The 25,980-nt window shown below is 36.2% G+C and overlaps 3 protein-coding genes across 3 annotated transcripts in view; all 3 read right to left on the reverse strand.

Annotated features, from left to right (window-relative positions):
• LOC106947071 (protein shisa-5-like) overlaps nt 1-971 on the reverse strand; it is an 8,769-nt gene extending 7,798 nt beyond the window's left edge. The window contains exon 1 of the mRNA XM_015031862.1: nt 238-971. The gene's annotated coding sequence lies outside the window, so the exon portion shown is untranslated. The remainder of the gene's footprint in view (nt 1-237) is intronic.
• Nucleotides 972-2,001: 1,030 nt separating this feature from the next.
• Nucleotides 2,002-6,906, reverse strand: LOC106947070 (protein shisa-5-like). Its single transcript, XM_015031861.1, has 4 exons — nt 6,677-6,906; nt 5,936-6,407; nt 4,956-5,099; nt 2,002-2,805 (listed from the first exon to the last, which is right to left on the reverse strand). Exons 2-4 carry the CDS (start codon nt 6,117-6,119, stop codon nt 2,681-2,683), a joined length of 453 nt encoding a protein of 150 aa, XP_014887347.1. The 5' UTR covers nt 6,120-6,407; nt 6,677-6,906; the 3' UTR covers nt 2,002-2,680.
• Nucleotides 6,907-11,433: 4,527 nt separating this feature from the next.
• LOC106947072 (protein shisa-5-like) lies at nt 11,434-25,112 on the reverse strand. The gene is made up of 6 exons (XM_015031863.1): nt 24,897-25,112; nt 20,921-21,071; nt 20,102-20,137; nt 19,416-19,564; nt 13,999-14,226; nt 11,434-12,209 (listed from the first exon to the last, which is right to left on the reverse strand). Exons 1-6 carry the CDS (start codon nt 24,961-24,963, stop codon nt 12,025-12,027), a joined length of 816 nt encoding a protein of 271 aa, XP_014887349.1. The 5' UTR covers nt 24,964-25,112; the 3' UTR covers nt 11,434-12,024.
• Between the last annotated feature and the right edge of the window lie 868 nt (nt 25,113-25,980).

Consider the following 25,980-nt stretch of genomic DNA (forward strand, 5'->3'; position numbering starts at 1 on the left):
GGGTGGCGTTGTTGAGCAATTTACTAAAATTAAACTTCCACAAAATCTGAATTTCCATCTAGTGTCGCCACACTTGGAAAAACTGATGAGCAGAACTCAAGTTGCTAAAAACCTAACTTGACACGTACACCTCAATCTTAGTTTCACTTTTGTTTTTCTTGTTCTTGTCATGTGACCAAAGACTGTCTAACATCAAAGACAGTCTTTGTCTGTCCAAGGCAAATAAGAAAAACTCACCCCAAACTTCTTTCCGGTAACACGATCAAACAGAAAATACACAAAACTCTAACCTAAACACTTGAGACCATAATTGCCATGAAGCGCTGTACCAGGGAAATGACTCTGCAATGAGATGGTTGTTGGAACTTGAATGTCCCTCCCATAAAGAACTCACTCGACAGCATTCCTAAACACATGGAAAACACTGCTCAGTGTGAGATAGACATAAGGGTTAACACTTTTAACTGATGTATATTCTTGCCAGTCTTTTAGATTTTCGCATTTTTAAATTGGGTGTTCAGTGAAAGGTTATAACCCAGTGCATACAGTGTTCATGTTTTGTTTTTTTCATCCAGACGGCGCCCCCCCTAGGGGGCGCGCCCCACAGTTTGGGAACCTCTGCCATACTCTATGTGCTGTACAGAGTGAATCAACTGAAAGGGAACTCGCATCCATAAAAGTGGATATTTTATTTTTGTATTATTTAGATAAATAAATAGTGTTTTGATTAATCTATAAATATCCTCTAAGTTCCTAATATTCCTTCAAGACTCTATTCCAGTCATACTTCTATTTTTTTCAATCAATCCCTTTCTGCCTCTTATATTTTGCAATACATCAATACATGTACATTTTCTGTTTATCCTCATCCTTGTTATCTAGACCCCTGAGTTAAAGGGCAACATTTGTCCATTTTTGAGTTTTTGGATAAAAATTTTGTTAAGTCCTGTTTTTAAAGTCTGTCTTTTCATTTCGACCAAGTTGTTAACATTAGCTGGTCTTTATGTCTCCTAATTCTCTTTTAATGCATCGACATTGTTGTATTTAAACATAAAATTTTACACATTTGAATTGAACAAGTCTGCAGATAGACAAACCAACAATGTTCAGCCATTAACTTCCTGTTGAGCAATCATCAACAAGTTGAAGCTTTATTAAAATACTTGCAGATTAAGAAGAATAAGAATAATCTCCAGATTAGTGTCTCCATAAATCAGCATCACATGTTTCAGGCTCCACTCTAATGACAATATCAGAAGATTTTCACTTGCTCACAAATCCTAATGGATGGAGCGCTGGCTGTAATAGTTTAATATTGCAGAATCCCCCTCTATTGTTTCCCCTGTCCAATTGATGACACCTGATTTCAGTTTTTTATGTTTTTTTAGAAGGTGTGGGATGTACATAGACGTAACAATACAGAGGGGAAAAACTGGAGTAAGAGGGGGTTAATTATTTGCTGTTTTATCTAGAATTATTTATTTATGCAGAATGACCTGACAGAAATCTATGCATTTGATCAGTCAACAAATCTTGGCCACAAACTCACTGATTTGTCTTTTTTTTCCAGGTATTATCTGTTTCAACTGTGTTTTATTGCAATAGATGTATTCTGTTTTGGGCACACATAAATTAACAGGTGTGAACCAATATTGAATCGGAATAAAACTGAGCTAAACTGTGCTGGAATTTGATCCAATGCAAAGATTTCTGATACAAATGGGATTTATGAAGCCATATCTTTATCAATGCAGGATAATAAAGGCTGTACAAAGGAGTCTAATCATTTCAGCAAGTATTTATGGGAGATTTCCAATGAACCAAAATGGTTGAACAGCAGAAGAAAAATCACACTGAGCTACATAGAATGGGGAGTGAGTTAATTGATAGCTGTTTATTAGTCCATGTCTAATAAACCATTTACTGTAGATTTAAACTAAATCTACAGTAATCTTACTGTAGATTTACTGTAAATTTACTGTAAATATGCAGTAAATGACTGCATATTTACTCCAGGAACAACAAAAACAGAAAGATACGTTTGTTTTTTAAAAAAATAGAAGTTTATTCATGATCTTCTGCAGAGTTTATGCAGATACTTAACAACCAAACAGAAATGTAACAAGGCAGACCTTGTGACCATAAACCTACTAACACACAACAATGCATTGAAAAACTGGACAAAACTGAGAGAAAAACGGGAAGCAGAAACGGGTTTAGACACAAATATTTACAAAGAACAGAGTCAGAGGCGCCCTCTGCTGGGCTACTATAAGAATCTCAGTCATGTCAGATAAACCCGTTTTTTGTTTGTTTTGCATATACTTTCATTTTCAATTTACTCTTAACAGAGAAACGAAGAACTAATGGAACTTTTCTGCAGAGATGATGAATGAACATGAACACACAAATAGTTTTCTGAATTTCACACTGTAAATTTGACCATAATGAGAAAATATTTGCATGTGAACAGGATAGCTGACTTTTGTTCACATTTTACACAAGAGTGTGAAAGATGACAGCTACACAAACAGACACCAATAAAGCAGTAGTACATATTCAGTTCTCTACAAATATTGTTCTGATTCATCTCCCTACAGTGATTTTTTCAGGACAATGAAAATACCAAAATTGTTGAACTAGATCTTTGAAATATACAGTTTAACTGAGTAGCAAGCTTTCAGATCAATGTTGTGGTATATATAGGATTGTAGGGGTCTAGTTCAATTTCATCTGAAGGTAGTGGAGGTGTGCTAGGCTGATTGGGAGGCCATGGTACAAAAGGAGCTGGGTACGATGGAGAAGCTGAGGAAACAAGAAAAAATTATTAATTTATCTTATGAAATGATAAAAAGCTGCCACACCCAGAATGTAGTAGTGCAAAGCTTTAGAGCAGGGGTGTCCAAAGTCAGTCCTCGAGGGCCGGTCATCCTGCATGTTTTAGTTCTCTCCCTGGTTTTACACACCTGCATCAAATGATGGCTCATTAGAGGGACTAAGAAGAACATTGACTTGCTGAGGGGATTGTTACTACCACTATGGAGAGAAATAAAACATGCAGGATGCCGGCCCTCGAGGACTGACTTTGGACACCCCTGCTTTAGAGCATGATGTACCAGATGTACAATTTCTATTGCTTGTGATAACAGAGACATGTCTTTTTTTTTTTTTTTTTTTTTTGTGTAAAAAAATTGCAAGCTGTTTTAACAGTACACCTCTCTGCTAATTTAAACTAATTCATCAGGAAAAAAATTGTTGCTTTCCACATAATTTTCTGGATTTATTGTTTCATTAGAATACAAATGTTAATTGACCTTACCAAGCCCCGCCCAGAAACGCCCCTCGACAGTCCCACGTGCTGCATGTCTCACAAACAAAGCCTCGCGGAGCTTAGTTTCTATGTGTAAACATGACGTCTTTCGTTTCAACTGACTCTCTACAAGGTATTTCTGAGTCGATTAGTGTAGCATTTCTGCCGGATTTTCAAAAAATATCAGCCACGACAATGGACAGGGGAACCAACAATTTCATGTCATCTTTTTTGGACGACATAAAAATGTTTGAGCCACAGGATCCCTCCAACATTGTGCGCGTCGCAGCTAAATGCTACCGGACGATGATGAAAACAGCAGATCCTCACACCCTCAGCATAAATATAGCTGTGGACAAGATCACTGATGCCTGTTCTTGCAAGGCTGGGTAAGTCGGCATTCATGGTTTTGAGGGTTACTTTTGGAATCACTGATTTCTGTTGTTGGCAAATGTTTGAGTGTGCCTAGGCCTGATACACTGTACTCGGTGCTAGCGTGGCTAACACGATTACAGTTTAGTAAAAAGCCTTTTCAGGTCAAATAAAATCTTTAATGTATTGCAGATACGGTACACATTGCATATTGATCTGTTCAGCTAACGTAAGACTGTGTAACAGACAGGCTTCAAGGTGTAGAAGTTGTATTGGTACTGCCATTATGCTGTACTTAGCTAAAAGGTTTTCATAATGAATGTATTTATTATTGACTTTTTTCATTCTTGGGGGTCATTCTTCACACATTATAGGTCTCCTTAAGACCTTACAATATTTCAAGCTTCAAAATTCAAAAGGGATCGGGAGGTGCTGGTGCCTATCTCTAGCTAACGTTCCGGGCGAGAGGCGGGTCACCCCGGACAGGGCGCCAGGCTGTCGCAGGGCCACTCAAAATATCCCCATTCACTAAACACTAAGAAAGCAAAGTAATATTACTTACACCAGCACACACGCCTTTGTTTTTATTGATCTTACAACGGTTGAGCTGCAAATGAGGTCGTGCACAAGCTTTGAGCCAAGCTAGGCATTCCGTATCAGATTTGGGAAATCTGTGAATTTTATTTCCACAAATATGATCAGGATGCCTGACATCTCCTGTACAGATTCCCCACTGACAGTGGAGAACCATTCTTATTTGAGTTCTCTCGCAAAAACTTTGTGTAGATTGTGGTCTGCTAGTCCACAATCTACATTAGCATGTGTATACTACTTTAGCTTTTGTTTGTGAGACGGTCAAGCACATGGTAGCTGCGCAGTGACGTCAAATGGGCATTAGCCAATGAAACGCGGACCCTGTGGTAGGGTCCATGCCTGAGCTTCAGAAGAATACAATTTCTTTCCAGCTGTTAACTATAATATTGTTAGATGTGTAATGGTTCCATTTAGCACAGAAAATTGATATAAAAGCAAACCAGTTGAGCTGGGTTGCCTGATGCTAACTGGAAGCTCCCATAAATCACATTTTGTTTTGGCACCCATACACATCAGGACCAAATCTGACTTCATGTTAAATGAAAGGACTAGAAATATGCTAAAAAAAATTGAATTATTCTCAGTAGACTGACCTGGACTTCTAGGATTATCCTCTGATTGTCTTTAGTCGTACAGTCAGAGGTTGAAACAAGGTTTGGCAGCTAATGAAACAACTTACTGCTCTCCATATATGATGGTGGCGGAGTGTTGGGCACCGTGGAGCCTTCGTCTCCTGCCACGCCCTGGTAATCTGGAGGCTGTGCTTGATATCCAGATGGTGAGTAGTGAGGCTGGGGCATGTTGGCTGCAGTGTTTGTTACCACTGGAGAAAGCAACACATTTAGTTTGACTGTTACACGATCACCAGATATGTTTGCTGACTTAACATCAGAAGTTAAAGTTTTACCATTTTACACAGCAAAACATTTTTGTATTAAAGCAAAATCATCAAGATTCCAAACAATGTGATTGATATAATCCACGGATTTTACTGCTGCAAAAGAATTTATACTGCTTGAACTTTTTCACACTTTGTAAAGTCACAACAACAAATGATTATGTGTTTTATACGGATTTTGTGTGATGGACCAACACAAATGAACCCTCAAAGTGAAGTCTAAAGTTTTCAATTTTTTAATGGAAAACATAAAAAAACATTAGTTTAAGTCAAAATAGTACTTTCTAGAAGCTATGATTACAGCTGCAAATCTTTTGAGCTATGTCTACCAGCTTTGCAAATCTAGAGAATGAATATTTGTGCTTTCTTTGTAGCAAAAAAGATTTGAACTCAGTCAGATGGAGTGTATGATTTTGCTCTGGACTCCATCTTGAACTCATAAATATGCTTTTTTCTAAATCATTCTGTTGTGACTCATGCTGTATGTTTATGTCTGTGTCTTGCTAAAAGAGGAACCTGAAAAATGATTCACACTTTTCAGATTTTGTTCCATTTTCTTCTAGCTTCACTGTTCTTTGTGTTGCTCAATCATAAAAAATCCTATCAAAATGAAATGATATATTTTGATAGTTTGTATATAACATGGCAAAGTAAGAGGTTCAAGAAGTGTGAATATTTGTGCAAGGTCCAGTATTCGTATCTTTGCAACACTAAAACCTGTTAATTGTAGAAGCTAAAGTAATGGGGAAATTGTGGCTGACCTGTTTGTCTTTGGTTGCGTGGTTTTCTGCACAATTTGTAGAACAAACAACATGGAGCCACAAAGCAGATAAGACACACACATATGATGATGGCAATAACTTCACCAATAATGATTGCTACTTCCACTGATGTGGAGGTAGCAACAGTGGAGGTAACAACAGTGGAGGTAGCAATAGACTCCATAGTGTCTGGAGTGGAGGAATACCTTCAAAAAGAAAAGTAAGCAATGTTTTCATAACATCTTTTGAAAGTCACACTATGAATTATGACTAAACATTTGGTAATGAGAAAGGGAAAAGCAAAGACACACCAGTTTTGACAGTTAGCTTGTTATTCTTCAGTGAAACGCTTATTGTTTTTTTCCCCCGCAGCAATATTTATTACTGCAATTACCACAGCAATACTTTTCACACCTCTTCAAAGCATGGTATTTATTTTGTGAATCTGTGTACGAAGTGCAATCCTCCTTCGCTGTGAAACACAGAGATTAAGAGATATTAGACTGTTTAAAAAAACTAGATGTATCATTACGATTGTAACAGTCAAACCTGTAAAGAAACTGATGAGCAGAACCAGAACTCAAGTTGCTAAAAACCTAACTGTCTGTAAATGACAATCATTAGCACACTTTACACATGCACCTCGATCTTAGTTTCACTTTGTTTTTGTTTTTCTTGTCCTTGTCATGTGACCAAAAACTGTCTAACATCGAACAACCAACGCAAATAAGAAAAACTCACCCCATACTTATGGTACCACGATCAAACAGAAAACACACAAAACTCTGAGCCAAACACTTGAGACCATAACTGCCATGAAGCGCCGTACCATGGAAATTATTCTGCAACGAGATGGTTGTTGGAACTTGAATGTCCCTCCCATAAAGAACTCACTCGACAGCATTCCTCAACACATGGAAAACACTGCTCAGTGTGAGATAGACATAAGGGTTAACACTTTTAACTGATGTGTATTCTTGCCAGTGTTTTAGATTTTAGCATTTTTAAATTAGGTGTTCAGTGAAAGATTTGGCGGTTTAAGCCAAGAAGATATAAATTAAATGCAAACAGGCTGTGATAACAGTCACATAATGTGTTATGCTTGCCAGTGAAAGGAGCATTAATGTAATAGCAGAAATGAAATGTCAAGATTTTCTGGATAGTTTCACCCTTTAACAATATACTCTTTATTATTTAGATCTCAGTATCTCACCACATTATATAATTTTGGCCCACTTTTATTGCTATATTTTATTAAATGAACAGTGATGTTTACCAAAGAACAAGTGAAACTTACACGAATGTGTCAGTATGGCCCCTACTAACTTAAGACTAGTGAGATTAGTCTTGATTAAAGCTACATTTCTTTACTTTTTCTAATGCAAAACAGACAATAAATCCTGCTGGTACAGAAACTCTGGTCATAAACAGATTCAGATTTGGTTAAAATAACTTTCAGGGGTTTTTTTTCTCTTGTGCAACATGTGATGTGACTCCTCCCAAATTTTCTCTAAACCTCTGTGTTTCATGCATCCACCCAATCTCCACAGATCTGGAGCATCTGACTCCAGTAATGCAGCATCCCCTTCATAGATCTAAAAGGCTGTGTTTGTCATTCCTCAAAGAGAAGCATGTGTAGTAGTTTGCTGTTCTTGCAGGGCTGCAGAACCTTATATCCCCCCAACATCAGGAAAAATAAGGACGTAAGCTTATGTCAAATTTTAATTAATCGAGTTTGATGGATTAAAGAGTCACGCCCAAATGAAAAAAAAAAATCGATGCTATCAACCTCGGCCATCTGTTAAATCTGCGTCATAAAATGCTTATCGTATAAAACATCTGTTTTAATAAGGTTTTATATGACCTTGTCTGATTAATAAGGTTATATAAAGTTCTTATTGTATAAAACATGTGTTTTGATTTAAATTAAGTTATCGAAATAAAACAGACAGGATTCTGGAACCTTCTATTAAATGGTGAATAATGAGCATGTCAGAGGGGCCCCACTTTCATCATATAAAATTTAAGTTCTTATCAAAATGAGACAGAATTCTGGCAACATGACTTTTGACCCAGTTTTTCCCTTCCGCCCCCCTAAATGGAAAGTTTTAGACCTATGCAAATTTTCTGAAGTGACTCCTCCTCACATGGATAGAGCCCAACTGCTCTTATCTTCCTGCTCCCCTGCAAATGCCTCATCCCACTTTTATGAGTTTATCTTTGAATGAGTCAATAGCGACAAACGGGTGGGATTTCTGTTTTGCTGCTTTAAATATTTTCGGAGGTCCTGCCATTCTACTTGTTGCATTTGGAGAGGAAGAACCCCTTGCTCTGACAGAAAAAAATGGTTGGCGTTAAAAGAGAAAAGCCTCAAAAGAGAAGACAGCAGGAAGCTAATCAACTAGCATGTAGCTCATCTGCTCCAACCTCAGAGTCTACAGATGGACAAACCACCACGAGACCCTGCTCCATGCATCACCATCTTGTAAGATGTAATTGGTAAATCATGACAGTTGTACAAAGTTTCTTCTTTGTGTGTGTGTGTTTGTTTGTAATACCTTGTGGGGACGATTTTCCTGACATATACTACGTTGTGGGAACCAATTGCTCCTTGTGGGGACCGGAGCCTGGTCCCCACAAGGGGAAACCCTGTTTTAGGGTCAGGGGTCAGAGTTAGGACTAATGTGTAAATTGAGTTTTGGTTAGGGTTAGGTATGTGATGGGTAGGGTTAGGAAAAGGGTGAAGGTTAGGTTTAGGCTATAGAAATGAATGGAAGTCAATGGAAAGTCCCCACAAATATAGCCGCGCAAACGTGTGTGTGTGTGCGCGTGTTTCATTCACGCAAGTTTAATCAAATAAAGAACTTTTATCTCCACCTCCAAGCCTGGATCCACTCCGTCACTTCATCCCAGTCAAAGCCAATGAAGAAATTAAGGTCAAGGAAATTATAGTTACTGTGTACTCAATAGTTAAGCATTTAATAAATCATGTGAATTGTTATATTAATTTCAAATCATAATAAAGAAACAGAGAATAGTTTATTTCATAAACAAAAATGTATCTGTGTTTAACTTCCTCACCGTTTCTTTCTCTGTGCTGCTCTCAGCTGGTATCTGATGAACCGTCCTCCACTCTGTCACTTCAGCCAACCGACTTGCCTCGGGGTGAATAAAGATCCAAAACAATTTCGAGTCATTATCTACTAAATTGTCAAGTATTTTATTGACTAATATTTTTGTTTTTATAGTAAATTTTTTAAAAAGTTACAATTTAAATAAGAGAATGGATTAATTTTGTGGACAACTGATGTGTATTTTTAACTTTGAGAGCTTTTCTTTCTCTGCACTGCATCAGCTGCTGAGCTCAGCCTGCATCAGATAAACCAACAGCCCCTCAGCAACGGTCACTTTACCTCTGCTAGGGATGGGAAATAGTAAAAGTCAAAGATATGTGGAACCGGTAAACTGTCAACCATCAATACATTTTAGAATAATAAGACAAGCATACCATTATAATTATTATAATAGTTTAATCTTATGAACAAATTGTTGCCGTTTCTTTCGCTGTGCTGCACTCGGCTTGTATCAGACATCTCAGCAGCCTCTCTCCAACAGCCGTTGCTTATTAAAAGATAAAAGTCAAGAAAATCTGGTACTGTTCCCTAGCTCAACAAGTATTTACTAAGCCATCAAACATGTACAAAATTATTAATATTAGTACATGTTAATTTTAAATGAAGCTAGAATTGCTACAAAGGCATGTCTGTTCACCTAACTGAAAGTCTCAAGAGAGCATTAAGTGGTTCTGGAAGAGCTGGAAACATCCACAGGTCTAGTGGACCAATTTGAAATCCTGTTGAAAGCAGAGGACACCAATATGGTACACTTTACATCATCATGACAGGGCGGCTGATCAGAATAGACAGGAAAGATAGATGGAGCTAAAGACGAGGGAATACTGGGCGAAATCCTACTGGAGGCTGCAAAACACATGAGATACCTCCAAAGCTACAGTGGGAAAGTTTAGATAAAAGAAATAATCATGTTAGAATGTCCCAGTCAAAGTCCAGACATAAATTCAATTAAAAATCTTTAGCAAGATTTGAAAATTGGTGATTATAGATAAACTCTACGCAAACTAACTTTCTTTTTCAGAGGAGACTGAACAGAAGTTTTAGTGCTTAGATATGTGGATCCGGTAAGAATACACCAAAAAAGATCGGCAGCTGTGATTGCAACAACGGTAGTTGTTGCAATATTTAAATACAAGATCATAACACCCATCTTTCCTTTTCCTTCCTCACTTTTATTTTCCAAAATATTTAAATGCCTTACACATTAACCCTTTCACTGAAAGTGAATTTAAATAACCAGATGGAAGCAGGAAAAATATATTTTATGAAAGTCTGTAAAATAAATGGTACATATTTACATACGACAAGGAAAATATTTTGGATCACAAGATGGAAAAACAGTAAAACCTAAACTGTTTTTTTTTTTTTTTTCCCAGTGACAATGATTCAAACAAATCTGAAAAACTAAAAAATACCCAGCGAGAAAAGGCAAACCAAGAACTTGTTTTTCTTTTTAAAAAATGAAAGTAAAAACAACACATTTTCAAATGACTTGAGTAAATGGCAAAAACAGTTGAGCTTTTTAGTGACAACAGAACAAGGAAAACACAAAATTTCGCAGGAAATACAAAAAAAGCATCAACTATTCATAAATCAAGTTGTTCAATTAAGGTACAAGGATATTTTATTGAAGTAAACCATTTTAGTGTAATTTGAGTTCAAATAAAATGTATTAATCTCTAATCTGAATGTCTAAATGACAGACATGAAGTAATTATTTATGTAAACAGGATACATTGTTTGAAATGAAAATTACAATAAATTACTATAAGGTGCGCTCAAATAATAAACAGTTCAAAAGAAAATAAACTTTTCAAAGCCAGGACATGTTCATCTGGGTTCCACAACCTTTCTATGAAGGCACATTTGTGTCTTGCATTTCAAAATTCCTTTTTGGTTTAGTCTAAATGTGTAGTAGACTGAAGAGAAAAGACCTGAAGTGACACTAAATGAAGCTGCAGATGCAAAAGTGTACAGATGTACATTTGACAATCAATAAAAACTAAGGGTGCACTAGTTGCAGTTTTCTGGCCGAAAAAGCCCGACCTACCGATTTCAATTTTGGATCTGATTTCCGTTAGTTTCTGAAGTCTGAAATCCTGCTAAATATAACAAAAAGGTCCCCGAGTTGGCAACAGTGGGGCAAATATTGTAAACTGCAAACATGACCTCAGAGGTGTGTCTGTCAGTCAAGTTACTCTCACGGCACAGGCAGATAAGATCGGTAGACAGGAGGGGATGAACATGTGAGTATTGGCCAATCACAGATCTCCCAAAGCGAAGTAAATCCAAGCCGATTTATTGACTGGATGATTTATTGGTGCAACTGTACGCTATTGGGTTTTTTTATAACATTTTCCTAACTGATGACAAAGTCAGTGTTCCCTTTAATAAAGAATGCTTAGAAAAAAAAGTATTTCAGCAGTGTACTAAAAACTAATACACACTTTTTTAAAACATTATAAAAACAAGAGTATGACAAGACAGAAAAAGTTTAAAGAACTTCTGCAGGAACCTGGCAGATATTTGAGGTGTTGAGCATAGACATGAAAGCACCTTAGTCAAATTCTGAAGGTGAATGGAGTCCAGTAGGTTCAGCTGGACTTAAAAGGCAAACGGGAAGTTTTGAGGCATCTTCATAAAGCTGAAAGATTTCTACGCACTTTAAAAACTCAAGTCAGACAGGGCTTCATGTTTTATTCCCCCAAGATGTGTAAGGAGCCACAAACAAACTGAAATCAGACGTTTACACATATGTAGGAATGCATGCTGAATGTCTATGCAAAACAAGTCAAAGGGCATCAACACGTTGTACTTCGAGACAACTGAACACAACAGATGCTCAACATTATATTACATTGTCACGTTTACCATCCAACTAAAGGAATGAACACTTTCTCTTCATGTTCTGCCAATGTCAGGAACGTTGTAGTTTATTTATGGTACGAAGTACTTTTACCCGGTTGTGGGTGGTGCAACATAATCTGGGTTGTATGCAGGCTGTGCCAGGAAGTCCGCGTGAGAGGATGGAGCGTTTGGCTGTGGGTAGGTGGGAGGATGTAGAGGATACGCTGGCTGTCCGGGGTTGTACGCAGCCTGGCTGTAAGGCATGGGCTGGCTGGGAGGGTAGGCTGGACCGACTGGAAATAGAAGGGAAAAAGCATAAGAATGAATGGGCCAGAAATATCCTTTAACCACATGAGAGGTTTGCAACATTCAGTAAACAGAAATGATCCGTTTCCTTTTACTTAAAAAAAAACAAAAAAAACCCCCTCAAACATAACCTAGTAGTTAATCCACCTCCTCTCCTGCTATTCTGGAGTAACAAGATGACACAAAAGCAGACAAGTCTTGCAAAATCAGCAAAAACGTTTGTGCTGATTTCATGCAAAACCTTTTTGCTGATTTTGCAAGTTATCGCAACATTTGAGTTAAATGAAGGCATATTTATTGATGCATTTTAAGTACTGGTGGAACTTTTAATCAAGATAATTGCAGGGTCTGTAATTAGTTATTCACAGTTTATCAAATTTTCATCAAAAACTATATAACCGACAAATTAAGCAACATGTTTAATTCAAACACCCTCTTTGCTACTAAAATAATGAATTTGACTTTGAGACATATGAGCTCAACAACAAAAATATTTTCTGTTTTTAATCTACTAGTTATTCAACCATTAGATTGGTGCAAAGTGCTGTTTTATCAATGGAGCTTTCAAGTGTAAACACCAACCCAAAAGCCATTTTTTAAAAGCAAGATACATTTGCAAATACACTCCAGGACATAAGATTTTTATTTTTGCAGCATCATGTTGTGTGGGTGTTTTGCTGCAAGAGGGACTGGTAAACTTCATAAAATAGATGGCAAATAGAAAATAAATAGATCTATTTTATCTATTTCATACAATAGATAGAGAACATTATGAGGAAATATTGGTGCAACATCTAAAGCTATCAGTCAGAAAGTTAAAGCTTGGGCACAGATCATATTCCACATCCGCAAGGACTCTAAGCATACAGCCAAATTAGCAGTTACCTAGTGGCTTCTGGACAATGTTTTAGCATTGACATCAGAAAGAAAAAACCCAGTCCATTAAAAAATGTGGGCAGAGCTGAAAAGGTGAACAAATCCATGAAGACCTACAAACCTGACTTAGTTACATCCGCTCTTTCAGAGATGACGGGCCAAATCTACAACAGGCTATTCTGAAAAGGTTTTGTAAGGAAAACCTAAACAGTTTACAAGAAAATCTACACAATTAAGGAACTTTATATAAATTTCAGAATTCAAAAATGTAATAAATTTGGCAGTCCTAATTGACAACCAATCAGTGAAAAACAGGTAATGTGTCTTTGTATATGCAAACTAGTTTCACAATGAGACCAAATAACATTTTTTTTTATTCCTTTGTGCATTTTGAACAAAACTAGAAAATATTTTAATCTGCTAAATGTGGTTACAAATAAGTGTGTTACTATTGCCATTAAAATAGATTTATTGTTAATATGCGTTTTTCACTCTATTGCAGAATAAATGTTTGCATTTAGTTTCCAGTTCCTGAAAAAGATGCTTAGTCACCGTCATACTAGCTTTACTGCAGACCAGACAGTACATTAATGAAATATTTATCCTCTGGATCACTGCTTACACTCGAAGAAAGTTGTTCAGAGGAAATTTTAACCTGACAGCAGCAGAAATTGAGAAATCTCATATAGCTATAAAGCAACATAAACACTACACTGAGAAAAAAAACCTGACTAAATACTCTTGTGTAATTTTAGATATGTGATAACATCTGCATGACAGTTGTAGATTTTAAAAAAATAATAATAATGTAGACTGGATTTATTTAAGACAACCGCAAACATGTGGCCATCTTCCGGGCTTTTCTTATTCATCTGGACTCAAGTAACAATTCACACTCACTGGCTTCTTGATAAGGTGGTGGTGGTCCTGGGGTGAACGCCTGTCCTTTATAGGGCGAGGTAGCCATGGGTTGTGTTCCATAGCCAGGCTGAACTGGCATGGGCTGGTAGGATGGATACTGGGTCGCCTGGTAGGGCTGGGGCTGTCCAGGCACTGACATTGGCTGCTGGGGGTACTGCTGAGGAGCAGAGGTCACCACTGTGGTATGGGTGGTAGTAGCAACCACAGCTGCAAGAAAACCACAAGCAAGGATGATGAATGTCTGACAAAATAAAAATGCACGATTCTCATAACAGGATTCAGTAGGAAAGACACACAATCTAAGGCACTGCTTAGATAAAAAAGTCAACTGATTTCACTAAATCTGACAAGTCAAAAGTTGTTCCTAACATGGAAAAGTTACAATAGATAAAACACATAACTACGCCCATCAACTGACAACATGTTTATAGCACCATGAATTTAATTGAATCTTATCTCGTTCACATCTGAGAATAAGCAAACCTTTTGTTTTATCATTATTTTTGGCATAAGGAGTGTTTTTATACTCATTAATGCTGATAAAGATTTTTTTTTTTTTTTAGAAAGACTCCGAGAGATGATGCTTTATAAGTGAGCATAAAACATGAATATCAAAAGAACAAAAGTTTAGGTCGTCCACTGAATACAAGTCATTCTTCAAAAAGAAAAACTGACAAATCCACATCTATAATGAAAAGAAACCTCATCACACTATTTCTGCTTGAAGACATAGGTGCAATGAAGAAAATGTCTACATCATTCCTTTAAAGAAAGGGTGGGCATCTTCCCAACCACTTCCTGTAAGTGACGTCAACAGTTCTTGAGGTTTCCCCTCAATGGTTGACATGGAAGCAATGACTCAGACTGAACATTCCTGTATCTGATCCCAGAAGGCAGGGCCAGAAAGCCACATTGTCGGGTTTACTTGTGTTTTATGCTTAAAAAACGGTAGTAGCTGTTTTTTTTGTTGTTTTTTTTTAAAGTAGTAGCTTTTTATATTTTCTGTGTTGCATTTTTTTAGTCTTGTGGTTCCCTATCCTTCTCTACAACGTCTGAGCATACGATTGTTTATCTACTTAATCTGCTGGAAGTAAATATAGTTTAGGGGCTTTTTTAAGAAAAAAATACTATCAGTATGTCTAAAATTAAAAAAAACAAACACCTCTGCAACAGTACAAAAATCCAATTGGTCAGAGCCAAACAACAACTGCGGTTAAACCTTAACATCAAATGTTTAGCACCAGATCTACATGTCTGGGATCAGCCTTGTGGAGCATTTCGCGAAAGAATCCACATGCCACGCGAGCACGGAAAATTATGTACTTGTGAATCATAGTAGTTATTGTTGAGATTAGTAAATTAGTTAAATCATTATGATTACTATTATATGTTGAGATGCTTTACCAAGGCCGAGAAAGAGTCACACGCTGTTAGACAAAGGGCCCATAGTAAAGAGTTACATTTTTGATTCTGTTAGACACCAAGGTCCAATTCTCACGAGAAACAGAAACTTATCAGGCCACAGAGGCATGGTATGATTTCAGGGAGTGTCTTCCGTCCATATAATCAGCTACCCTCCTCTTTCTCCTCAGACGCTGCACAGACTTTTTTAGAAACTCTTCTCGGATGTAATGGTAAAGTGTCTCCTTTCAGCGCTGAAAGTTAATAAAATAAGTAAAGTCTGAATGCTTTTCTTGGCTGATTTTATGCTCCGTGTGTCAATACAAATTATGATTCATCGATTGAGATTCCCAATCTCAACATTATATACTTTAATTCAGTAAAAACCTACAAGTGTATTGCCATTGTATTACTAAAATAATGTTGAGACAAAACTTGAAGGTTTCATCACACATTTTTCATCAAGAATACTCTTTATTTTTAGTAAATCTTATAAAAGGACTAAACGAGGGGATTTTCAACCCTTACTGTGCTTGTAGCACTCAACTTTCTGCTAAAGATATCAATCATTTACAAAAAAAATGTTTAAAAGCAGACAAATAGATGGTAGTAACAGCAGCTACAGTGCAACAATCATTTTAGGTAAAGAGCTTTCTAGCAATTCATCAGCGGTTTTAATACTAGAGTCTCTACACATTTCATTTCAAAATATTAGGAATTAAACAGGCATTCACCTTGATCCCCTATAACAGACATTGCTTCAATCCGCAATTCAACAAACAACAATACTGGACCTGGTTAAGAGAGAATGTTTTCTGGCTGCTCTAGTTCAAATTATGGGTAACACTTTATTTGAAGGGGGTTGAATAGGACTGTCATGACACTGTCATAAACATGACATAACACCTGTCATGAACATCAATAAGCCTTCATGAATATTTATGACTGTTGTCATAAAGCGTCATTTGGTAAATTATGACACTTTTAATACAAAGTTGACATTATTCAACATGTCTTTGTTATGACAACTTGACATTAACCAAGAAATCATTACTGATATAAATTTGTTATAAAAGTATTACTGATTTCACTTTAAAAATTAGGTATCTTTATGTTATTAAAGGTAAAGTTTAAACAGTAATGATTTCTTGTTTAATTTCAAGTTTTCATAATGAAGACATTTTGAATAATGTCAACTTTGTATTAAAAGTGTCATAATTTACCGAATGATGCTTTATGACAACAGTCATAAATATTCATGAAGGTTTATTGATGTTCATGACAGGTGTTATGTTATGTTTATGAAAGTGTCATGACAGTCTTATTCAACCCCCTTCAAATAAAGTGTTACCAAATTATGTAACCCTTTCACCTGTCATGTATGGACTGGATTATTCCAGAATAGACACAGTTTCTGTAAAACAGTTTGTGAACTTCTGCCTCTATATTGCTTGTAGAAATTCAAAACCACAGCAGTTTTAGTTTGGCGTTTCGTCACGGCCCAGAAGAAGTCAAGGAGTGATGTGGCAGTTCAAAGATAAAGCACATCATCTAAATTTAAATCAGTTTACATAACTCTGAAATTATTTACTGTTACACTTCAGTCCTTTTAAAAAAACTGAAGATAAAAGTAAAATAAAAAAAATCTGGAAAATCAAATATTTTTCCGTACTCCATTTTTTCTTTTTCCATATTCATTCAGACTTGGATGAATACTGAAATACCATGCTGTAAAAAATAATGGCATTTCAGATCTCTTCTGTCATTTACTTTATAGTTGCACTTAAATTTTCCAGAGTTACAAAAACTGAATGTCACAAAAAGCTGTTTTCAACAGACTACTTCTATTGTAAGATGAAATCCAAAGCAACTATTTTCTGGAAAGCTTAGTTCAATTTCTCTATTGGACTTGGAGAAGAAACACTTCTCTGCAAAATCATTTAAAAATAACCTAGCAAATATGAAGATATCACAAATTCATACATCTGAGGAAACCCAATAATCAAAGTCTTTTCTAGGTTTCTGTGACCCCAGCAAACCACAGTTGCGTCATAAACAAAGGAAACATGGAACGGTCGTGATCTTTCCCAGAAGCAGCCTGCCAAACAAAATTCCTCCTGCTGCAGCCAAGATCCGCGTTCCAGATTCTTGATAATTCTGAAGACTTGTGGAAATACATTTTGTGCAAATGTAAGACAAAAGGAATAACCTTTTAAAAGGTATATATTATTTTTACATCTGGAGTAAAAGTAAGAGCATATTAGAAAAGAAGCATCACAATGAGAGCCTAACATGGTGGCAGTAGCTCCTCTGGGACTGCTTTGTTGTTTCAGGAACTGGACAACTTTTCACTATTGATCCATGAATTTTGCTCTCTACCAGAAAATCCTAAATCCTGAATCCTGGATGTAATGTTATGACTTTATGCTCAAGCACATTTAGGTTCTGCAGCAGGAGAATTGTCCAAGGCCAGTTTGATTACTTAATTAAGATTTTTAAGTAAAAGATACGTGGCAGCTATCGCCAACCCTTGAGGACAGTTGTTGCTGCCAAGACTGGGAGAATCAGCTAGATTAAGAGGGCAATTTCTTTTTCACACAAGGCCACATAGATTAGGCAGCTTATTATCTCATTAATACAAGAAATTATTCTTTGAAAATTGCTTCTTGCCTTTAATTGGCTCATCTTTGTAAATCCAAAAATCAGTTTTATGATCTTAAACAGAAGTGTGACAAAAGCAAAAACTGTATAAGTCTGTAAAATGAAAACACTGTTTGAGATACTATGCATGCTTCAATATACTTTCCAAAAGGCAGCAAGCAAATTTACTAAAGCAAGAAAACAAGCAACAGTATCGAGTTTGGCTCAAACCACAAGCAGTAATTATCTTTGACGACTGAATGCGTCATAATCCAAAAGGATGATGACTAAAAAGAACATCAGGCTTCATGAACCTCTGCTCAGCTTGCCCCTCGATGTCACGTCTGTGCTATTTCTGTAATGGAAGTCAGGTGGTGGGTGGGCCATACGTCCTGAAATGAGTCCCCTGATGTTCCGTCTTACGTTCAAATACACTGAAAACCACAAGTGCAAGTTTTCTTCTGACTGTGTTCAAGCCAGGTGCCACACCACTACATGCATACATGCACTGACAGGCTCGCAAACAGCTAGCTCTAGTGCGTTTCTTGTTGGTTGTGTGCAGGAAGCCTACATGTGTGCAGCAGCACGATGCAGACACTGCAGCAAATGCCTGCAAAATGTCAACACATTATAAGCCCAATCTCCATTTAGGTTTTTTAGCTAGCTGGATATGTTAATGTGTTAGGTAATATTAATTATTATTATTATTATTATTATTATTAACAACGAGCAACAGCTTATAGGCTGCAGCTACTTCTGGAAAAGAAAGTAATGTACGTTTACCATCCAAACTTGGCAAACACAATTTATAATAAAATTTTTACATGACAAGATGAAGATTATAATAATCACCGAATAGTATTTGGTTAAGTTTAGAGCATGGAAGGAACAAGGTCCAGCAAAGATTTCATCAATTGTGCTTTTAAGGATGATTGTTAATAATTTACAGGTGCAAATAGTAAATTGATACTGAATATCTTAGAAATAATAGTAAAATGCATTGATCTATAGTGTGCCCATGTAACCAATTAGATCGCAAATGTGATCTTATTTTTGAGAAGGTCACATTTGAAGAAGAATTCAGATTTTCTGCTCCAAATCAATTTTTTGCTCCAATATGTAAAAAAAGCCAGGTGTACCCAATGAAAAAGGGTTGGCGCACCTCTTGAAAAAGTTAAAATTAGTGTAAAGTCCTGAAAGAAGAGTGGTATTTAAGATTTACATATTTATAAGGTGGAAGTCAAATCAGGTATCAGTACCTTTTTATTAGTTTGTGTTTTCATTCAGAAAACCAATTCCAAAACTGAATAAACTTAATACAAGCCATAAGTGAATCAGGTGTAAGAACTACTTACGCTGCGGCCTTCGGCACATCTTGTAAATACAGCAGCAGGGACAGATGCAGCAGCAGACGAGGAGAAGAAGAAAAAGGATGGAGCCCACGATACCAGTAATCATGACCACATATGAGGAATCCCTGAACTCCTTATGGAATTTGTCATCACTAAAAAAATAAAAAAGATGACAGAAAAACAGACATCAATGATTACATAATCTCTCAGCAGAAATCCGATTCTTTCTCTCTGTCTTTTAGTAATGTTGCATCATTCTCATGTCCACGAGATCGTTATTAAGCAATACTCTGCAGTGAGAAACTGTTTAGGTGGTTTGTGGTGCTTCCAACTGTGCAGATTTGAAGCGAACCAAACCAAAAGAAGGTGTGAAATTTTCTAGGGCTAAGTCACCAAGACCGCCTGGTTTAAACACAAATCTGCAACCAGCAATAAACTCAAGCAGAACTATAAAGAAGAGTTTCCCCAAAGTCCTCAAAAACATTGTGAGAGATAATTTATTCAGAAAGCTACAATATCAAGTCATTTTGTTCTGAAAGTGGTTCTCAAGGCTCCTGCGTCATGTTTGTTTTGTACACTTACAATCAGACTTTCATTGTCAAAATTGACAATATTTTTGATGTAATATATTCTTTAAAAAAAATTTAGATTTTATTTATTTTTTTGCATGAAAATGTATACAAACTTACCTATCCATATTTCCCCAACTTGCCAAATTTTCATCACTGCAACAACAGGAAAATTCAGAAAAAAATAAACAAACGAGAGCAATCCTCTTTAGCTGCCACGGCAAACACAACCAATGTTTGACGTTACTTTCTATATCCATGCTTTTTTATTTTAGTGTAAGATGATCCTTCATTTGTCCCTCTGCAGTAAAACATATTTGTGTCAACAGCACATTGACAAAGAGAAGCACATATGCCACACTAAAGATAAGCAGTTATAATCAAATAAAATAACCACAGGACTTAAAGGTGAGACCATCTTTAAAGGACATTAACATTTACACTATTTACATGTTTTCTGTTTTGCCAGTTTCAATTGGTGGAAATTGGGCTAAATGTTGATTATATGAAAGTTTTGGTTATTTTTGGCAAAACGACTGAAATAAAAAAGATTTTATTTTTTTTCCTCTCAAAATCGAAACCAATTTAATAACACTGCTAATGACATACTACTGATATTCTTAACAATAAGCATAAGTTGGTTGTTTAAATTGTTGACATCTTTTGACTCCCACACATACTCATTTATATTGATCTGAAAAATCACCTGTGCTTATTTGTAAAGAAGAAATAGGAAATATCAAATATCTTTAAAATGTATTTTTTTAAGTAATAGAATGTCCAACTTTTTGTGTACCATTTTCAAGATTCAGATTCTCAATTACCAAAATCAAAAGGTTACGTCTAATGAAAAATGACAATTACTGGAACAACTCGCTCCCCATTTATATACATTGTGAATTGATATATGAAGATATAAAGAAAAATTAAATCACCTACCATCTTTCTTGAGCGCGTTCAGTGAGTTTTCGATTTAAATCAAAACAGCAATCTCTGCTTGTACAGGTACCACAGCAAAATGATCCCCATTTGCATTCTTTAGACTTGTAGTAGAGATTGTATGAATCCCTGTATGATTTACAGTCAAGTGCTGCAGGAGAAGACACCAAGAGAAATTTATTAGAATTCATGTGCAAATATACTGGATGCAATGAGGTAAGTAAATACATGATGGGTTTTAAACTATTCATTCACAAAAAAGGGCAAACGGTCATGCTTCTAGGCATCTACATGAGCGACTAAATGGTTAAATTTCATAGCATTGAAACTATGATTAACGATTGAGTTAATGTTTTTTACATGTGGCCTGGAACAGTTTGTAGCTCTGATATCCACATAAAAATCATTTTTATTTTTCTTGATTTAAACCCTTTAAAGTAGAAGAGCTATGATCTTACACGTTAAAACATGGTAGAATAATAAAATCCTCAAGTTTACTAATTGCTTACACGTTGACATTGAATAAGATGATCACGATTTAACAAAATTAGCAAACTGCAGGTCATGGAGTTCAGGTTTCAGCTAGCATCAACACCATCTTGCACCAGTTAAAAGAGTCACAACACACAACATCCTGTTGGAACAGGTTTGCAGGCAAAAGCGATGGCAATGATAATCCTCTAAATGGAGTCAATTTAACTTGATTTGCTTAGAGGGTGCAGTTTTCAGTCAAGCTTTACATGGTTATTGTAAACAAATATATTTTAAAGACTACCCAAAGGGACACTCGGAAATTATTTTATCTGCCATAAGACAAAAGAAATACCATAATTGATTTAAATGCCTTTTGTTGACAAAGATAAGCACATATAGTACACTAACACAGAAACAACTATTTTACTTGCAAAGAAACAACTTTTGAAAGACATTTTAAAAATTAGCATGAATTTACAAACACCAATAAGGCTTCCCTTGAATGTGCAATTACTTAAAATGTCTACATTGGGTCACCATATTCTTTAAGGCTTATTCATTTCTATCGGATTTTAAAAATCCTTTATTAGAATTATCAATTTAACCATCTTCTTGAACATTTTCTTTATATGTTTATAATATAGTTTGATTTGGTTAAACATATCCTGTTAATCACCTTAGGAAAGAAAAAAAATGAATCCTGAAATCAACCCAGTCAACATGATCAATCAAACTAGTAAAGTGTTTTGAATTTACATTTAGAACCAAATTGACACTTCATAGAAAACTAAATTAAAGTGATCTGAATTGAAAAACAAATTTAAACAACCCTCGCAGGTTAGACTGGCCTTACATGCATGTTGAAACAACATGAAACCTGTCTAAACAACAGATCCGGTACATTCCACCTTTTAACGAAAATGAATATTTTAATACAGTTACTGGGGAGATACTCAGCTGTTCTCTTTTATATAACCCCCGAGTAAAAATGAATAGGAGATTGTGAAATGACAAAAAGGGGAACTTCAGGTCCCTCAGATCAGCGAGTCTCCATAGTGACAGGGCGTTGAGGAAGTTGGGGTTTCCAGGCTGTTGTCGGCAGAGGACAGGGTAGGAGTGCGTGTGTGTGCGTGTGTGTGTGTGTGCGTGTGCATTAAGAGCAAACATTCCTATCATGTCTTAAAATTAAGCAGCATTTTCTTAAAGCTGCAGTACATAACTTTTATGAAAAATAGTTTTATTTTACATATTTGTTGAAACTGCCACTATGTTGTCACAGTATGGTACGAGGCAGATAACCCTAACCCCAGTCCTGCAACTTTTAGATGCATCCTACACACTTGAACTAAACACTGAAGATGTCTCACTAGCATGTAGTCAAGCTCTACAGACCTCTGCTAATTAGCTAATATTGGAGCCAGGTGTGATGAAGCAGAGAGACATCTAAAAGTTGCATCACATTGGCCCTTGAGGACTGGAGTTTGAGATCACTGGTCTGAGTCAAGCAAAATGAAAAATAAAAAAACAAGGAAGTGTGATCATGTTTATAGGCAATAGCTCTCCCACACCTGAAAACTTCTGGATTACGGGACACATGAAAACTCAGAAAAATGTGCTCCAGTCAAATCAAACCAAAGGATAACTTTGAGGCACTAATGCAAACAAAATGTGTGACAGAAAACCATCACTGCACACAATCCTGAACACACCATATTTATAATGTAGACTCATATCATAAGGATGCTTTACTTCTGCAGAGAAGGGAAACTGGTCAGAGTTCGTAGGAAGATAGCTAGAACCAAATATTGATCACGCCTGGAAGACAACCTTTCAAAAGCTGCCAAAAGCCTTTGGCTTAGGGATGAAGTTTACCTTCCAATAAGAAAATTGACGTTCAAGCACTGTCCATCTAATCAGGCTGACTTTGAGCTATTTTTCAAGTAGAGTGAAAAAAAGAGAATAATGCTGAACGACTTGCTCTAACTCAGGGGAGCTTTATACAAATGGTTACCACACCTTTGAGATTTGAATTTGCAAGGCATGTTTAAAAATCACCAAACGCATCTTCCACTTAACAATTCAACATTACTTCGGCAACATATGTCTGCAACATAAAATTCCAAATTAAATTCACTGAGGTTTGTGGCTGCAGTGTGACAAAAAAAAAAAAAAAAGAATGGAAAGGTTAAACATGAATGAGTACTTTATAAATGCCCTGTAAAGACATGCAAAACTTTGTGGGAGTTTTCCAGCAAGTTCTATTTTGTTCTTAAACTTACAAGCTATCAAAAATAACTACATTTAATGTTTTCCTTACCACATGGGGTTAAATTCTAATAGCTGTTTACGAGGCCTACTTTCAGAGAAACTGAAAGTGTGCATGGGATTGCTGCTTTTGATCTTGGAACTATTTTTGTATTGTTAGTTCCATGAGACTTTCAATTAATAACATGATATTTAAAAGTATTGCTTCAAGCAGTAATTGTATGCTCTTTACCAATATAACCACACTACGTAATGTAAGTGGTACCTTGAAATAGCCTACTTGATAATGGCTAGGCTTTATATCTGGAGCAGTCTGAACCAAAACCACACATACGCATTCATACATGCATAATGATTATTCTGTTTAATTCAACTCAAATGTGTTGAGGTAGATAAACAGATGACTAAATAAATTTGTGGATGTTCAAACTAGAAGATTACATATGTTGAAGAGCAGATATGGTTTCCAAGTGAAATAGTGCTTTGAATTTATTTCACTATAACCAGAAATGAAAGCTTGGTTCAGTATGTTGACTGCTTGTTAGTTTGATTTTATTTCAGATGTAAATAAGAACACTTTCACTAACCTATTTTAACATACAACTATAATTTAGAACAATAAATATGTATCATTTACATACAATTCATGTTTTATTACAAAAATAAATAAATACGCAACACATACATTTTCTCTAATTCTGTAATAAACTCGTCAACATTAACTTGAAGCATATTCTGGTTTTAGACAGACGGGAAGTGACATACATCCTGTTGCCAGGGGATTGGATCCAATCAGAAACAAGGAAAGCGGCCCCTACCTTTCCCGTAAAAGTAAAGTGCTGGTTAATGTTTTCCCCAATTTCTTTTAACTAAATAAATCACATGAATACATAAAATATATAAACAACCACTTTGTGGATAAATTACTTTGCTTAAAAGTTCGACAAGTTAGTTTTATCATAGGCTTTTCCCAACTACCAAACCCGCATTAAAGTGATTATATTGGTTGGCATTCCTTTAGTTTGCTGAAACAAATAATTTAAAGAAAAACGTTTTAGTGTTAACAAAATGCCATAATAAATAACCTTTTTTAGAGACTGTCAGCCTCTAATTAAGGGACGGTAGGTTGACGTCGTCCCGAAGTGTGCTGTGCGAGACCCCGCCTGAAGCTAACCTCTGCGGCTAACCAGCCGTCAGAAAGCGGCGACGGTTTATCAAGTTAAACAGTCACACTCACCAAAGACAGAGATGGACATGGAGGCACAGATGACCAACACGACTACATAGGGCACGCCTGGCACCATGGCTGCTTTTATTATCCCAGAACCCGTACTGAAGCTGACTATCTCCTCCACCTCACCGACTGAAGGAGGAAGTCTACTGTCCTGAACCCACTGCTGCGAGTATCCAAAGAGCTCCGCCCGCCTTCAGCGCTCACACAGGGTGGAGCAGTAGCTCACGAAAGGAAGAGGGTCCTCTTATTTGCGAAAATGTAGAAATTATATTTGCCTCCATTTTTCAGAGACGTATAGAAAAGACAAGATAAAGCAACATCAACACAATCTGCGACTCTGAGGGAAGCATGAAGCTTTCCGAAACAAACCAAAATAAAAATAAGATAACAAACATGAAATAAAGATACTTTTTTCCTTCTTTTTTTTTAGAAAAAGTACATCTGAAATAGCTCGAGTAGTATTTTAAATATCTATTTCTTTAGCAAAAAATATGTAAATTTGTAAAGTGTAGATAAAATACTGTGATAACATGCAACAGTTTGAAATCAAATACAGCAGAGTAAACTCATTTTCAATTTGGCCCATATCAAGATTATGAATGTCCTTAGGGCCGGATGTGGCAAAATTTATTGGTAAAACTATTAAACTGTTAAAATGGTAAATAAGCACTTGTCTTTATTCAATCAGTACTTCTTAAAATTAATTAATGTTGAACATATTTCACATCGATGTAATTTGGCAGTATAGAGAAAAAAAAAGTTTTGGTAAAATATTGATAAAATATTTATTAGTATTACAATATTGTCAATATTATTAGCACATAGCTACTTGTCTATAAGATATGTATTTAAAGATCTGGGGCGGGGCCAATTTGATCCGGACAGACTTAAACTGTCTGTGATGAATTAAATGTAATTCATCACCCTCAAATTGTGGACAGTGACGCTGTGGGAAGAAAGGAGTAGCAGTCAGTCTTCCAACAAATTTGGTAATACCTCTGACCTAAGACTGTTGTATGACAGTCTCATGATGATCATGGCATGCTAACAGCTCAATTTCAAGGCAGGAGAGATTATATTCCACAGT

Source organism: Poecilia latipinna, unplaced genomic scaffold (genome assembly GCF_001443285.1).
Source record: "Poecilia latipinna isolate Pla-1442-1.1 unplaced genomic scaffold, P_latipinna-1.0 Scaffold221, whole genome shotgun sequence".
NCBI classification, from domain to species: Eukaryota; Metazoa; Chordata; class Actinopteri; order Cyprinodontiformes; family Poeciliidae; genus Poecilia; species Poecilia latipinna.